The 16,726-nt window shown below is 39.8% G+C and overlaps 1 protein-coding gene across 2 annotated transcripts in view; it reads left to right on the top strand.

Annotated features, from left to right (window-relative positions):
• Positions 1-2,644: 2,644 nt before the first annotated feature.
• GAS6 (growth arrest specific 6) overlaps positions 2,645-16,726 on the top strand; it is a 78,924-nt gene continuing 64,842 nt past the window's right edge. Inside the window, exons 1-4 of one of the 2 annotated variants that reach the window (XM_072135785.1) lie at positions 2,646-2,804; positions 3,003-3,109; positions 4,857-5,023; positions 15,239-15,263. In XM_072135785.1, coding sequence (XP_071991886.1) covers positions 3,052-3,109; positions 4,857-5,023; positions 15,239-15,263 — 250 coding nt within the window. In that variant the 5' untranslated portion in view covers positions 2,646-2,804; positions 3,003-3,051. Of the gene's footprint in view, positions 3,110-4,856; positions 5,024-15,238; positions 15,264-16,726 lie in introns of both variants that reach the window. The other variant, XM_072135784.1, reaches the window with a different exon arrangement.

Here is a 16,726-nt window from a genome sequence, read left to right as displayed (position 1 = left end):
CGGTAAATTTAAACCTGCCTCTTCCTGTGACTCTTGCCGGATCTTTGTGCCTCACAGCCTGAGAGAAAGCTATTCTGCTATTTGCCTGCGATTCCGGTGTCTCCTGCGTTCCTGTGTCTCCTGCGTTCCTTAGTCCCTCCGTGTTCCAGTGTTACCTGACCTCCTCCGTGTTCCCGTGTACCAGTGTTCCTCTGTGTTGCAGTCCTGTGTGCTGTGTTCCCGGACCCCTGACGTTGCATCTCTGCCGCCTGCCCTGACCTTCTGCCTGGACTTTGACCATGTGATTGTCTGCCGTCACTGTACTACAACCTTGGCCTTTATGCTGGATAAAAGGAAAAAACATATCAAAATTTGTTTCCCACGTGTGGATACTACCTGTTTTATGGGCAGGGCCGCCATCAGGAAAGGAATTGTCTGTCTGCAGTCATAGGGCCCACCCACTAGAAAGGACCTGGTATGAGTCCTCTCTTCCTTTTCCCTTCCAGAATGGAGGCAGCTCTGTAACAGTGCACAGGGAGAGGCGATTCAGATCTGTGGGCCCTCTCCTGCAGAGGCTTTGACAGCCTCCACAGACACTGACCGCTGATGCTACTGGTTACAGGAGGTAGGGGGGCAGTGGGATAGGCTTCAGTCATGGAGAGATGGTCAGGTGCTGGAGGAGAGATACTGAGCTGCCACTGCTTCTGGCCGCCTGTTTCTACTGTCTTATGTTAATTCATATAGACTTTAACTGTGATGACCTGATTGGTTCGTTCCTGAATTGATCAGGTATTGATTACAAGAAAGAACCAGTCATAGTGACCAAAGGGAATGACTCTTGCAGTAACAGCTGTATATAGTGAGAGCTGAAATACGTAGCTATATACAGTGCAGATGTTGCCATGTACATGTATGTATAGCACAAGTCCACTCCCAATGAATAAAGAAAAAAAAAGACATTTATATTATCAGGTGATTACATAGTCCTTTTCCATAATATGTGTTAACAATTTTCTGTCCCCATACTCCAATTGTAAAAAATCCCAAATGGAGTACAACTGACAAAAAAAGCAGACTTGAATTTTATTAGGGACTTCCCGTTTCCATCTTTAACTGTTTACCCCAAATGACACCTCTCCTTAATTTTTGGGTCGGTATGATCAAACATATACCAAAATTTTAATCTTCTCTGCATCTCGCCTCCTGGTCGTGCTTGCGCTAGAATAAGTAGTGAACTCGCATCACACTCGCAACGCATGCAGCCCGGATCTTCCGGCCCGAACACTGCAAACCAAAACTGAACTGACATGCTGAGTTCAGTTCCGGTTTGCAGCGTTTGTGCTGTGAGATCACGCGTTGTGAGTTTGATGCGAGTTCATTGCATCTCACTCTGCGAGTGTAGAACGGGTTGAGGTCTGGCAAACACACAGCGGAGCGAACTCTCTCCTGGGGAAAGGGCTTAAAGGAAACTTACCACTTCCAAATAGTACTTGTAAGCTTCAAATACCATGCACCGAGCGCGTACCACCGTGCACCAAAGCTGCTTCGTATATATATATTATAAATGTATTTAAAAGCATTACGGTTTATGAAAATATCGAAGATATGCTCCGGCACCAGCTCACCCTGAGCTCTTGCGTGGTATTTAAAGCTTACAAGTACTATTTGGAAGTGGTAGGTTTCCTTTAACTATGCTACAAAAAATGGTCCGAAATGCTGTGTATGTATATTCTACAATATTTTACTATGGACTTCAAAGTAATCATTTCTCAATTAACAAAAAATAATAATTGGAAAAAATGCCAATTAAAACAACAAAATAACCCAAACATGTGTGAATCCAGTCTCCATGTTGATTTGTGTTTGTTCGTGAGGTCATGAGTAGGACGCACTAGCGTTGAAATGCGCCAATCGCAAGTTTTGCTGTTCCTGTGTTGCACCCTAAATGGAATGAAATAAAGGATGAAGCATGTAGGATGATAACACAGTACCGGTGTGGATTACTAAGGGTGATGCCACACATGGCGTTTTGAACCCGTTTTTGGTCCGTTTTTAAGCAGTCCGTCCAAAACCGCATGTGCTTTTGAAAAACGCATACGTTTATTTGAAAAACGTTTTTGACCAGTTTTAATTGAGATAATTGGTAAACCCTGTCAAAAACGGATATGTTTTCAAAAAGCACACATTTTTTGACGGACTGCTTAGAAACGGACCAAAAACGGGTTCAAAACGCCATGTGTGGCATCACCCTAGTGCCATCCATTTCCATTTTCTGCGTAGTCGTTTACTGGAGTTGAGGACCTGGAGATACTGCTTGAAGCCATTTGAAGGTGATTGGGTGAGTGAACCAGCGTTACTTTGTTTTTCTATGGTTATTAAATAGTATTTTTTCAAAAAAAAAAAAAAATCGGATAAAATCATGTATCTATTTCTAGCGGAGCAGTAAGTGAGCTGTCCTGGTGCCACATTACCAGAGCCATCTTTGCTGAGGGACCACAAGTCTGTGAGAAGCATTGTTCTCAGGACACATGACTGGATGAAGTGTGCATTGTGGCTGCCAGCACAGCTGTGTGTGAATTCAGGTCAGTGCTGTGTGGAGCTTGTCAGCAGGTGGTGCCATATTATCGAGCATTTTCTTCTATTCTTTCCTGGGTTGTAAACACACACATGCACGGGCAGGGGAGGAGACCCTGTCATGTCCCCCAGCCCCCGGCACCACTGACCCTAGTGACAATAGATCACAGCCTCCTCTGCACATTGGACGTACTCAGGAGGGGGCCCTTCTATAGGTGCCCGGGGGACGAGTGTGAGTGAGCACATACTTAGTGAGTGCCAGCTCGTGTCTACAATATTTCTCGTGTGCCCGCCTGGGGAGTGTGTGAGGAGGCTGCTGGGGATCACGTCAGGGACCTAGAGGTGTGTCTGGAGATGTGTGCAAACTTTTATCAAATGATTGGGAGGGAGTAAGTGAGTGAGTGCGGCTCTGAGTGCCCGCGCTGCCTGAGTGTTCTTGTGTCTCCCAGGCAGTCCTGGCCCCGGATCACAGACTCCATAGCAGGGACATCACTCACTATGACTGTGACAGCTGCGCTGCTCCTGATTCTGCTGGCTGCGGAGACCTCGCATGGCAGTGAGTACGGGGTATGACACGGGGTGTCTCTAGGGGCATGCATGTTTGTCACAGTCGCCCATGGTAATTGGCATCACAGAGAACGTGCCATGTGTGTAGCATGGGGATCGAGCTGCGTTGTCAGCAGTCTCCATGACTGCTTCATCCTGCACATGCAGCTGGCATGGGTTTGTTTATATGCAACTGGCATGGGGAAATGATATTTTGGGAATAATAAATAATAACAGTATAAACTTAATAACTTCACCCCCTACCAACTGCTCTATATGTCCACTCGGACATATAAACTGCAATTAAACTAGACTTGGCTTCAGGTTGTGCCATGCATTAACTATGGTACATGTTGGTACGATGTGTGCCCATGTACCAGCTTTGCATATGCCCATCTACCATTATAGCTTTTGTAAATGTGTTAATGTACGGCAACCGCCCTCAATTTTTTTTTATTTGGTGCACCCTAAAGCTATACTGTGTGATGCCCAATCACATAGCTGGCATTTAAAAGAACAGTGTTCACCCCCATGGAACATTGTATAATGAATCACCGTCAGTGTTCATCCCATTGTAATCTTTTTGTATTTTCTTTTTTTGTTATCACAGTAGATATAATGGGATATAAATGGGCTTGATGCCTCCCTGCCTCAGCTTCATGTGAATGTAAAAAAAGAAATAGTCTTTGTCTAACAAAAAATTTTCTATGATGGAAAGAGCTAGCAAATAATTTCCATTGTTTTAGAATAGAACTTGTTGTATTGATTCATGTCACTTTCAGCGTCCCATTGCAGTAATGCACTGTGTTAGGCTGGCAACACATTGCACTCCCCCAAAAGCCCTTGTAACGTGCCCCTTGATCCTCTGGCTCTCTTCACTCCCACTGCCTACTGTAATATTGTGGAAGCAGAGAGATAATGTTCCTTGCTGTCATGATATCACAGCAGGCAGAGCGAGGGGGGAAGCCAGAGGAGCAGGAGAGCTCATCTACAAGGGTTTTTTGGGGACTTGTAACAGCCGGAGACCATGGGGCTGGGGTAACACCCCCCCAGAGCCCATGTGCTTTAATTGCATAAAGATAAAAGTTCTTGTTTTAGATTAAGTACATGTTCAGTTCTCCTAATAAATATATGACTGTATTCATGCTGCTTGGAGCTATTCAGCAGTGTGAATGCTTTACACCAGACAAAATGATGTCCTTGAAGCTTTCGGGTATGTTCTGCGTTAAAAGAAGGTACAACCTGCAACACTCAGTATCAGAACACCAACAGACTCATCCCCCCCCCCCCCCAACCAGGCGCAAGAATTTGTAATTATTTCACTTCTTTTATGCCAAAAAACTAGCATAGAAGCAGTGATAAATTCCTCCAAAATCCACAGGATTGCCAGTAATGAACGCCACAAATATAGGGATCAGATCCTAAATTGACTAGTAATAAGAAAAAAATGGCTCTGTAGGAAGTCAGCAAGTACCCCCCTTCAAGTTTTTCAAATCTTTGGCAGATTTTTCAGCCTTGAGTGTTTATAAAGATCTGTATCAATGTTTGTCTATGTAGACACAACAATCTTGTTCTGGATATTGGTAGATTTGCAATCGTTAAAAAAAAAAATCTTTCAACTGTTGCACAATGCTACTTTGTGAGTTTCTTGTTGTTTACAATTTTTACATTTTTGTTAATCTGAACCCAGAAATGGACTGATGAAAAAAATATTATCTGTTTTTTTTTTTTTTTTTCTTGCAATATGTTGGCTACAGGAGTCATGTTACAGGCCAGTGAAGCCACACAGTTTCTTCGGCCCAGGCTGAAGAGGGCTAACCATATTTTTGAAGAAACCAAGCAAGGCCACTTGGAACGTGAATGTGTAGAAGAAAGATGCAGTAAAGAGGAGGCCAGGGAGGTTTTTGAGAATGATCCTGAAACTGTAAGTATAACTCCTTTTGTAGTAAGTTACAAAGCAGCACTTGCCAAATGGCCTTGGAGTAAAAGAAAATGTGGATTTATGAAAATCTGAGCATTTAAAGAAAAACTTGGTTCTAGCCAGAGAAGTACCATATCTGTTCTTGGATATTTTGTTCTGCTTTTTCAGTGGCAGTGTTGGTTATTTATGGCAATAGATTTATAATAATGCTATTAGCAGATGGATTCCATCAATCAAATGCCTTCACCAGAAAACACGCTGGAAATGTCCCTCTTATAACCATAGTAACAGCCAGTGGCGTAACTAGAAGCTGATGGGCCCCAGTGCAAAGTCTGTGCCAGGCCCCGACTATAATGTATGGTCTATAGTACTAGTCTTCTCATATGGGAAAGTGACAACATAAGGGCCCCCTAAACCTCTTGGGCCTGGGTGCGATCGCAACCTCTGCACCCCCTCAAGTTACGCCCCTGGTAACAGCAAATGTGGTGAAATTGACGAAAAAGCACATTTGCACCATTTTCTTTTGGTCCCTGTTATTATGACTTTCACTGTGCGCTCCAAATGGCACCTCTCCTTTATTCTTTGGTTCGGTATGACCACAGAGAAACTTCATTTTGCCATATTCTGAGGCATACTTCAATGTATGAAGCTGTGTAAGGTGTCATTATTTGCGACATGAGATGACGGTTTCCTTGCTACCATTCTGGGGGCTGTACAACCTTTTTGTTGCTTTTACTAAAATGTTTGTGTTGCAGTAGCAAAAAAGTTGTAATTCAGAAATTTGGTTGCTATTTTTTACCACGGGATTCACCACCAGGAATAACCGTTTTTATATTTCAATAGATTGGGCATTTTGAGACAAGACAATACCATGTTCTTAACTTTTTTTTTCTTTTTTTTCTTACTGTATTTTTAGCCCCCCCCCCCCCCCCCATGGTACTTAAACCCTAGGGCGTCTGATCAATTCTATCATATACTGCTATACTACAGTAAGATTTTCCTACAGTGGCACACTGTTATAGATCACACTGAATGACTGGCCTGGGAGTCTCATCTTGTTACTGCAATGCTAGTATTTAAATCCCAGGTTACATGGTTAACTCCCGATCAATGATTTTATCAGTGGGAGTGTGCTGCATTATGCAGCAAACACCCAGTGGGTATAAAGAGGGCATAGCCTGTGAGTGCAGCAAGGAGTTGATATTCACACACTTAGTACTCATTCTTTTCTAAAAGATTTATACTGTACTACATCTCACTACAAAGAGTAGTCTAATGATTTGATCTACCTAACAGGGTGTTTTAGTGGTTCATGACCAATCTTCTGCTAGGACCATAATCTTATATTCATTCATACTATCTTAAAGACCTGGCAGGGCAGGGATGTCTGGGGGACCAGATGAAGTTGAAGCGGTGAAACAAGTGTTTGGGAGTTTCCATGTGCCTGATCTGCATACTTCCTTCTTACTCCGGAGATGCTATGGCACAGTGAAGTGGTATGTAGTCCTTGCATCATTGTGAAATATGATGCAATGAGTCCCTGTCTCCTGGCAGAGACTCCTTGCATCATAATTCACTATGACGAAAGATCTCCTGTTCACTGTGGAATCTGACCAAAACACAGGTCCTTTCCCACAGACTGAGCAGATTTGTGTGAAGGTAGTCTTGCTGTAGCATATAAATCTTTTTTTTAAATCATGTAATGTGTGTTTTTATAATATTGTGGTTTAACTTATTGATCTAATAAAGATGTTATATTTGAGCTAAATATTGTGTAGGTTATTGCTGATATCTTTGTTTCAGTCAGGCCCATCTGTTAAAGTGCAAAAGTTGAACCCCTTCAAACTTGCAGCCAGTATATTGCAACTAAAATCCACCATCTGGTTTGGCCTGAAGAAAATCACTGCTGTGTAGCCCTGGCCTTCATATAATTGTGAGCTTCATGAGGGAGAACAGACTGCTAATCTTTGTACAGCCTGGAATAAACTTTGAAAATATATAGAGAGCTACAGTGACACCTTTAGAGTGTAAACATGTAATTTATAACTTTAAGTCTACAATGCTACTATTTAAAGGTGTTTATTTTCATCACAGAAGACTTATAAAACATATGGTCCCTATACCCATGGGTCTTTTGTGCTTCTTTGTTTGCTGTGTAGTATCTTTTCTTGCTCAGTGACTATTGGATATGATGCTAGTAATTGCCTGTTAGTTATACTGCATGTCCTCAAACAGTTGCCCTTTGTTCATATATTAAAAATGTTACCACTGAAGTGTTTAGCCAGAGGCTGTCTCTAGTAGGATTTCTTTTGACCTCAGAAATTGACCTCTTCTCAGGGTAGAGGTGGGGAGTGGGGTCATCAATATTGGCTGCATTTATTGATTTCTGAATCAATAAAGTTGTTACAAGTTTAATACAGGAAAGCAAAAATCTAACACGTACTGTGATCTCTTCTATTGTGAATTAATGGAGATAATGGAAAAACAGGTATAAAATGGCAGTTCACCTAGTGATGACATGTTCATGAAGAGAAGCATTTCATGATATACATTTAAGTGATGTATAATGCAAGGCTACTTAGAGGACTTGTAAACCTATATCCCAAGAATCCCTGTAAAATGGGTTGCCTAAAAACCTGATGCGTTGGTTACGACTACAGGGTTACAATATAGTTATCTGACCAGATAACCAGACATTTGAAAGTATTGCATAGATTTTGAGATTTTATCTGTCAGTTCTCACTATGACATGACTGCCCTTGATCTATCTTTTTGACTGATCTATACTCAACACAAATGTTACATCCTTAGGCTGATTTGTTTGTTATTGTCTCCATTTGTATATCACATGGCTGTGTATCTACCATGGATACAGTTTTACCAAACTCAAAAAAGCATTTCTTTAGCCTTCAAGGACATCAGTTTAAAAACAAAAGAGAAAAAACTTGTACAGATTTAAAGGGTAAACAATTGTTCAAATAAATCACAATGCTAACCATTGTATGCTATATATTGTTTGTAAGCACGTTTTATTCTGATAATCTCCTTATATGTGAAATATAGGACCGTTACTTTGGGGGAAGCTGCAGTTACACAGGGCCCAGGACTGTGAATGATACATTACAGTTTGGGACCTGAATCAGATTTGGCATAGGGACCGCTCGGTTTTAGGAAATTAAACATTTGCAGTATTTAACTAAATGAATCCTAAATAAAATTTAGATAATGACAAATTCACCCGATTGCAACCAGTAATGGGAACAAGCTTATTCACTTTCATAAAAACGATGGACTAACTTTTTCTTTTATGAAACCTTGGAAAAGTAATTTGTCATTTGTGGAGGATTGAGGAATTTTGCAGATGGTTGATCACCTTTGACCTCTGATTGATAATGCAATGAAAAGAAATTGGCTGGATGAAGTGGTTCTGTAAAAGAAAATTTGAATTGGAGGTGCCTTCACAAACTATGAATTCATGACCTGCATTTTCTCACATTGTTCATACTGAATGTTCTTTAGATGTCCTTGTAATAACAGCTTTTTAACATAAACCTATTACACACCCCATTCCAAGACTCTATTTACATGGCAAAATTTGTTGTTGCTAATCTTATACAAGTCACACACCTTCATTTACACATCGTAAAACATATGACAAGGTTCATTTATTCTACTCAGTCATTACTTTAACATATATTTTCACATAGTTTAGAATCCAATTAGAGTTTATGCTCCTAATTGGTGAAAAGAGGATGTATTTGTCTTGTGTTAAAACATTTAGGAACTTTAATGACCTTAGGTTTAGCATTGCATTACAGGTACCAAAAAAAGATTGTGCTTTTAGACCCCCCATGATTTAAACACCCATGTGTTTTTTTGTTTATTATTGGATGGTTGTGATTTCTGCAAATAGCTTTGTAGCAATGTATGTTTTAGAATGCCAGTGTAAATGTAGTGTATTATTTGTACTGTACTGTGTGTAACTATATTTTGTGGCTCTGTATTGTAGAAGGGTGTATTGTAAGCCGCTTCCATGTCCCTCAGTGACCCCTGTTTATTGTTGTTATTTATTCGGTGATGGCTCATTTGGCCCACATTACTTCTCAGCGGACAATCCAAATCCATCCATCGTTGGATATCATGTAGTAAAGTAACATGTAGGAACGATGAATATGTCATAAGTGTACATCTGCCAGTATATTTTTGAATGACTGCCACTCTTTGCCAGTTGGTGGGCAGTTTTTCAGAAATTGCATTGAGGTACAGGCTATATTCTATATTTATTACCCTGAAGTAATGAGAGACTGGCTTGAGTTGTCTAACAACTAGGGGTAATAGATCCAGCTTGACTGGACAGAGAACAAAGATGATAAAGCAAAGTATGCCATATGCCTGTTCTAGGTAGTCTAATAGCCTTGAGGGTATCCAGTGGAGCCAAAACAACCCATTTGATTTTTCCAATTTCATTAGTGGTACACTGAGCAAGAAAAGGACAGATTGGTCAAAAAGTATTACAAAGTAATTTATATGAACATACGTTTTTGAAAATCTTTTAGTTTTATATTAAACTAAAACAAAGAAAATTTCAGAGATCCTTATCACGCTTCTAAATAAGCACAATGGAGGTCCATTTAGGGAGAGAAGATAACTATATGGAGACAAGCTAACAGTATGCTGTTTCACATCTAAAATGGGGAGCGACAAGGAAAGAAAAAGGGGGAAGACTGGCTAGGTATATACCGTACTTTAAAATAATAACGGAGAACAAACAGCGCAACCTGCAGCAGGTTTACCCTTTTTTTACAGTATGAAAGTAATAAAAAGGGGGGATAAATCCACTCACCTTCTTGAGTTGTGCAATTGGCAGGAACAACTCTGGTGAAAGCTTTATGTATTGTTAGGTCAAGTCGGGTGTTGCAGCCTCGTTTTCCCCCAGGAGTACTACACTACCCCAGGAGTATGCATCCACAAAGACGAATTGGGGGATATATATCATGTAAACATGACAAATGGGTTAATTAAATCCCTAATGCCTTAAAAAATGACGATTGATGGCACAAATCCACTCCAAATTCTTCCCAAAATTCCATTTATTGAAGGTATAAATAGCGTTTAACAGTTTTATACCTTCAATAAACCGAATTTTGGGAATAATTTGGCATGGACTTGCACCATCAATCGTAATTTTTAGGGAATTGGGGATTTAATTATCCCATTTGTCATGTTTACATGATATATATCCCCAACCTGTTTTTGTATATCCCTGGCTTGTTGGAGTCATTACAGACAGAGCAACCTGAATTTATGATCTAGATTGAGTTTATCTAATAGTTTGTGGTTAGAAGCAGTGAGTTAAACCATTAACATAATGTCAAGTAGACACAAGTTTATTTTAAATAGAGGAGATAAATGTGAAATGGAATTATATGTATGTCATCTTGTTGCATTAGGCAAAGTTTTCCTTTAAAATATCTGTTCTTTCTTTATGTGTTACCCACCTGTCATGGAGATTCTGCCAAGTAGCTTTCTTTTTTTCATTGCTCTAGTAAAATGTTCACTTATGGAACTAATTGCTTTGGAAAGCCCATTGATTTGCAGCTTTTTGCAAGAAATATTATGCAAGTACAGTACGGTATATGCCGATCTAGAGCAGAGTTCATTGCCCTTGAGTAAAAGCAATGCAGTTATGAATGACAAAGATGAAGGTTCTACCAGTCTTTTCTACTTCTTGAGGCTTCACATTTGCAAACCAGCTGTCACTTTACCTATACCTAAATCATCAATAACCAACTTCTAAAGTTTTCAGAGTTTACTGTTGAGTAAAACTGTACATTCAGTAGCAGACCTGGAACAGTAATGAATTGTGTGTTATAAAAAAAACAACTTTACATTGGGTAATATCCAGGTGGATAAGAGAAGTTTGTTATACAGGGCAGGTCATTTATATATTAGTTTTGGATTGTTCCACCACTGGCTGCTACTTGCTTCGGGCATTAACTGACACTCATAATTCATGGTTTCTCTGCTGTCCAGCAGATTTCATTACTATTCTTCATGGATGGCAATTTAAAGTGAAGGCAAGCAAGCAGAGATCTGTGCTTTCTTTGGGAATTGCTGCTGTTCGAGCTTCTGCTTCCACATCTTATTCATTTGCATCCTTTGTAAAATGAATGAGACAAAAGACAGCTTATACTGGGGGAACAGAAGCGCTATTGCCTTACAGCCTTTCTTCATAGCTATGGTTTAGTATAGTGGTTGGCTGCATGCAAGCCCTTTTGTAATGTGTTTTTATGTGAGCTTCAAGACAACATTGCCATGAAGTTCAGTGAAGCGTGACAAAGTTCTGTATAATATTTTGTGACCCTTCCTATATGATTCTTCCTTCCTTTTATTTTTTAAATTCACAGTAACATTTCAAATAGCAGATTTAACCCTTCATGACTGAGGATCAAAGGTACTTGAATGTCCAGGTCAATTTTTGCAGTCCTTTTCTACTCTTCTTTAAATAACAATGTCTTTAGAACCACTTTACGTATAATAACAATTCATAATTATTTTATTAATAACAAGTATTTATTTTCAGTGTAAGACTTACACTTAGTAAAATGTACAGTGGGTACGGAAAGTATTCAAACCCCTTTAAATTTTTCACTCTTTGTTTCTTTGCAAGATAAAATAAAGTTCTGTTTTTGCTCCATTAATGTATGTACACTCTGCACAGAGAAAAACAGAAATGTAGATATTTTTGCTAATTTATTGAACAAGAAAAACTTAAAGGGAACCTGTCACCAGCAGACCTTTTTCTGGCTCCCCCGTCTCCCCATAGAGAATAGTGTCTGGCTTTTTCCGATAATAAGATAAGTTAGATAAAAGTTTACCTTTTTGTTTGCAGAGTAGTTTCCCTAGTCCCATGGGAGTGGCCAGTGAGGGTGGGGTAGACATGTATGATGTCTTCAGGGATGGAGCAATGGGGGGGGGGAAAGATATGTGGGACATTGGAAGTTTTTTAAATTTGAAATTGATGCATGACAAAGCCGTTTCCCGAGGGTGGGGGGTGAAACATCTCCTCCTCATTAGACCAGAGAATCTTATTTCTTATAGTCTTGGAGTCTTTTATGTGTTTCTTTGTAAACTCCAAGCAGACCTTTATATGTCTTGCAATGAGGAGAGGCTTCCGTAGGCACACTCTGCCATAAAGCCTCGACTGGTGGAAGACTGCAATGATGGTTGACTTTGGGAAACTTTCTCCCATCTTTATGCTGCAGCTGAGCCACAGTGATCTTGGAGTTCTTTTTTACCTCTTTCACTCTTCTCCCACGATTGTCTAGTTTGGCTGGATGGCAAGGTTGAAGAAACGAAACGAAGGTATTCCAGCACTCAGAATCTTCTTTAAAAAAATATTTGAATTTTAATTTTGTAAATATTAAAATTGCAAGGTCACATCCTGGCATATCATCCAAAAAAGAAAAGATCTACGCGTTTCGGACTAGTGTGCTTGCGTCCTTATTCATGATTGAAGAAGAGTTGTAGTCATCCTAAACCTCTTCCATTTAAGGATTATGGAGCCCACCGTGCTCTTAGGAACCTTGAGTGCTGTAGAAATTCTCTTGTAACCTTGTCCTATGAGCTTCTTGGGCAGTTGTTTAGACCTTTTGATTCGTATTTGCTCTGTCATCATCATCACTAATCAAGTCCAATCAGTTTAATTAAACACCGCTCCAAGAAAGGAGTATAATCATCTCAAGCTTGTAAGTTAAATATGAATGTTAGACCAAAGGGTCTGAATACATATGACCATGTGCTATTTCAGTTTTTCTTGCTAAATAAATTGGCAAAAAAAAACTTCTGTCAAGATGGGTGCAGAGTGAACATTTTTGATCTTAACAATTTGCTGCAATTAAATAAAGATTGAAAAATTTAAAGGGGTCTAAATACTTTCCGTACCCACTGTACATTTTATGAAGTGTATAAACCACTCAAGGGGTCTGAATACTTTCTATACCCACTGTAAATAAGCCCACCAGCATAACTGATGGAAGCATTGATTGGTGCAGAAGACTGGGTAGCAGTGTGTGCAACTGTGAAGTCCTTACCGATTGCAGGTCTTCTCCTGCCGCTTGGATCTATGTCCTGACTCTGGATGCTGCTTGTATGCGCTGGAGTCAAGACACAGAGCAGAGTGGCCCCAGCAGCAGGAGAGGACCTAGAAATGTTAAGTAATTGTCAATTAGAGTGCTGTCATTATGCTGGCACATACAACCACGGGGCACATGGAGGAGAGAAGAAGTTGCTGTGTGGTGAAGGGAGCAAGGAGAGGATTTTTTTTTTGTCTGCTCTGATGGTTTCCACTACTAGTAGTTGTCTACTATGTGGATCTTCAGTATTATTAGTCTGCTATGGGGTCTCCAGCATTTGTCTTCTCTGGGGCTCTCCAGTATTATTGTCTACTCTGGGGACGGGGTCTCTAGTATTATTATCTGCTCTGAAATCTCCACTATTTTTGCTTGTCTGAATGCAGTATTTGGTTGCTATGGTGGTATTTATTGCTGTTTTTGTATAAAAAATAGGTTTTACAGAAAAAAAGATATGTTATATTGTACCTTTAATTAGCATCTGCTGTGTGACTAGGCAGTTGCCTAATGGGAGGGTCTGGAAAGGAGCAGTTTCCCCCCACCCTTGGGAAACATGTGACCTTTTCAAATATATGAAAATCTCCCCTCACTCGGGATTGGCTGTAGAGGAGCAGGGGGCATGGCTAAGCCAACTAATGGGTGTTTTTATATATTTGAAAAGGTCACATGGAGTAGCTGTTCCCCAAGGGTGGGGGGGAACTGCTCCTTTCCAGGCCCTCCCATTTGGCAACCAATTTTTAATACAAAAACACTTTGGCAGTGTATGTACTATGCTCTGTGGGGACTGGGGAAGTGCTAAAAATGGGTCTCCTGGTGACAGGTTCCCTTTAAACAGGAGAGTCTCCCCTTTTAATATGATATAAGGTTGTAAAAGAATAATATTAATTCCTTTATTGATATAGCGCACATAGATTACGCAGCGCTTCACAGAGCTTGGCAAATCGGTCCTTTCCCCAATAGGGCTCACAATCTAATCAACCTAACAGTATGTTTTGGATGAATGCTTACATCGGAAATAGAAAGCTGTACATAAAAATCAGAAATTTTACTACAACTGTAACTAGTTCTGTAAAGCATCCATACACAATATATCTCCTGTTTAATAGGACACCAGAATTGTGTTTCTAGGTGTCAAGGTTCAGGAGATATAGACATTTGAAGTTGGTCAATGTTATGATGTTTATAAAAGTCCTTTCTGCACAGGGCATGTGCAAATAGGATGTATATAGCCATATGGCAGTCGTGAAGGGGTTAAAGTTGCCAGGAATGCATGCTCCTTCAACCACTACCATAGGAGTTATGTAGTAGTTTTGACTGAAGGGGCTCTGAGAGCATTGTGTGCATGCACCCTCCATCTGCCAGAAAATGACAGATGACAGGGAGTTGCAAGTTCTGATGCAGGTGGGTCCAGTGACCTGCCAATCCTGATTGTTTTACAGGAACTTTAGCAGGTTAAGTATTACAAGGGTGACCCTATTAGAGTTCTGTAATTACCTTGGTACAGTTTTGTTATAGTCAATCCCTTTCAAGAGAAACTGTTTTTTTTTTCAGTGTAAACCATACTTTGAACCTTCCTTTTTAGTCTGTAATTTAATTTTTTATTTTTTTATATTTTCTGGTTTTGCTTCTGTATGTGTCTATGGAGAAAGGCATTTTGCCTTAGCTGGCATTCTTTATGGCCTTTCACTGTGGAGGAAGAGAAGGGTAAAAAAAAAGGTTTCAATAATCACCTATTGTGAATGGTAGATCCCATAACATAGCTGTTATTTTTCATTGCAATAATCCCTCAAAGAGATAACTGAAGAACCGAATGTGACTGCACATGCTGGCATAAAAATTATCTTCTATAAGCTTATTAATGCATGTATTTCTATTTAGAGGGCACTTCTCATATCAAAGATAGTCAGGATGTAGAGACGGAAGCTTTCCTTTGACTTTTTTTTTTTATCTCTGTGATTAAAAATGCATATTTATGTAAATTTATGAGCAGAATTTGGATCTGGTTTATTTAAATGCATATATTTCAAACTATGTTTCTAAAATACATAAAGAATCAAATAATGAACTCTTACTTTTCTTTCTGCAGGAATATTTTTATCCCAGATACTTGGGTAAGTATTAATTCTTGAATCACATACTAAAATAAGAAATACATATCAAAATTGAATAAACAGCTAATTGGGCTTGAAAGTTAAGCTTATTTAAACCAGATCACCATGAGTGTATTATTGTTTCGGTAGAGGTGTGGTAGAAGATGTAGTTGGTTATTGTTTGGTAAAGAAATGTTCTATTAAAATATTCAACTGGGACACTATGCATCTATATAAAAGGCAAGTCCAATCACGGGGTACACTTACACCAGGCAGTCCTCACAAATTAACCCATAAAGCCCTGCCCACCTATGCAAAATGGTGTCTTTACTGTAAATCTACACCCAAGTGCTCTCGGTACCCAGACAACTCAATGCCACCAGCCACAAGTTACATAAACTAAGAAGGCCATAGGCACCTCATTCACACACAACATGCAATCAATCACTAAACATGCTATGCTAAAGAACCTAGTAACATAAATGCCTTCAGAAACTTAGATTCTCTAAGGCTGCAAGCAGTGAGTTATTAAGGTTAACACTTTAATATACATGAAGGTACAATATACTCATATAAATATTTAAAATAAAGAAAAGGTTACAAATAACATACATACACTACACACCAAAAGTTTTTAAAATGAAATACAAGAAACAAAATACCCAGCTAGAAACTTTCTTAAAACTGAGGATATGAGTGTACCGAAATCCCCTTAACCCTCTTCTGTAATGGAGAATCATGAATTATGTCCAATTTATGGGATAAATATGATATTTATTTGTGTGTCTAGGGCAGTGGTGGCGAACCTATGGCACGGGTGCCAGAGGCGGCACTCAAAGCCCTCTTTGTGGGCACCCGGGCCATCGCCCCAGCGCACCAGACAAGACTCAAAGAATCTTCCTGCAGTTCCAAGAAACTTAAAAGATGCTGCTTTCAGTCATATTTTGATACTTCACTATTTGGGACTGTAGGAAGAGGGAGAATTAGACAGGGTCAAATTAATTTTGGAGGACCTCCTGCTGGCCCCACGATTCTCTGTGTACAGAGGGAAACTGGAAAGAAGCTAAAATGATGAAAATTTTCCATCTTTCTACTGTGTTGCTCTCCTGGAGGCCAATATGATTGAAAGTTGTTGAACAGGGAGCAGTAAGTTACTGCTTTAATTTTTGGTTGGCACCTCGCGGTAAATGAGGGGGGGGGGTTGTGGGTTGCAGTTTGGGCACTTGGCCTCTAAAAGGTTCGCCATCACTGGTCTAGGGGATGACCCCCCTTGCTCACACTACCTCTAGAAGGTATGCATACTTATGCACCTTCCTTGTTCCTGAATGTTGATGCCAGCAGATCTGTTTTGAAGTCCCCCTTTACCTGATTTCCCCCTCTGGAGAAATGAAGAGGATATGGACATTTAAATTTAATTAAAAATATTATTAAAAATAATCTTGTTATAGATTAAAAATGAGGCCACTCATCAGCCACAAAAATCA

This window comes from Engystomops pustulosus, chromosome 2 (genome assembly GCF_040894005.1).
Source record: "Engystomops pustulosus chromosome 2, aEngPut4.maternal, whole genome shotgun sequence".
Lineage (NCBI taxonomy): Eukaryota > Metazoa > Chordata > Amphibia > Anura > Leptodactylidae > Engystomops > Engystomops pustulosus.
The sequence above is the reverse complement of the archived record's forward strand: the minus strand, read 5'-3'. Positions and strand labels throughout refer to the sequence as shown.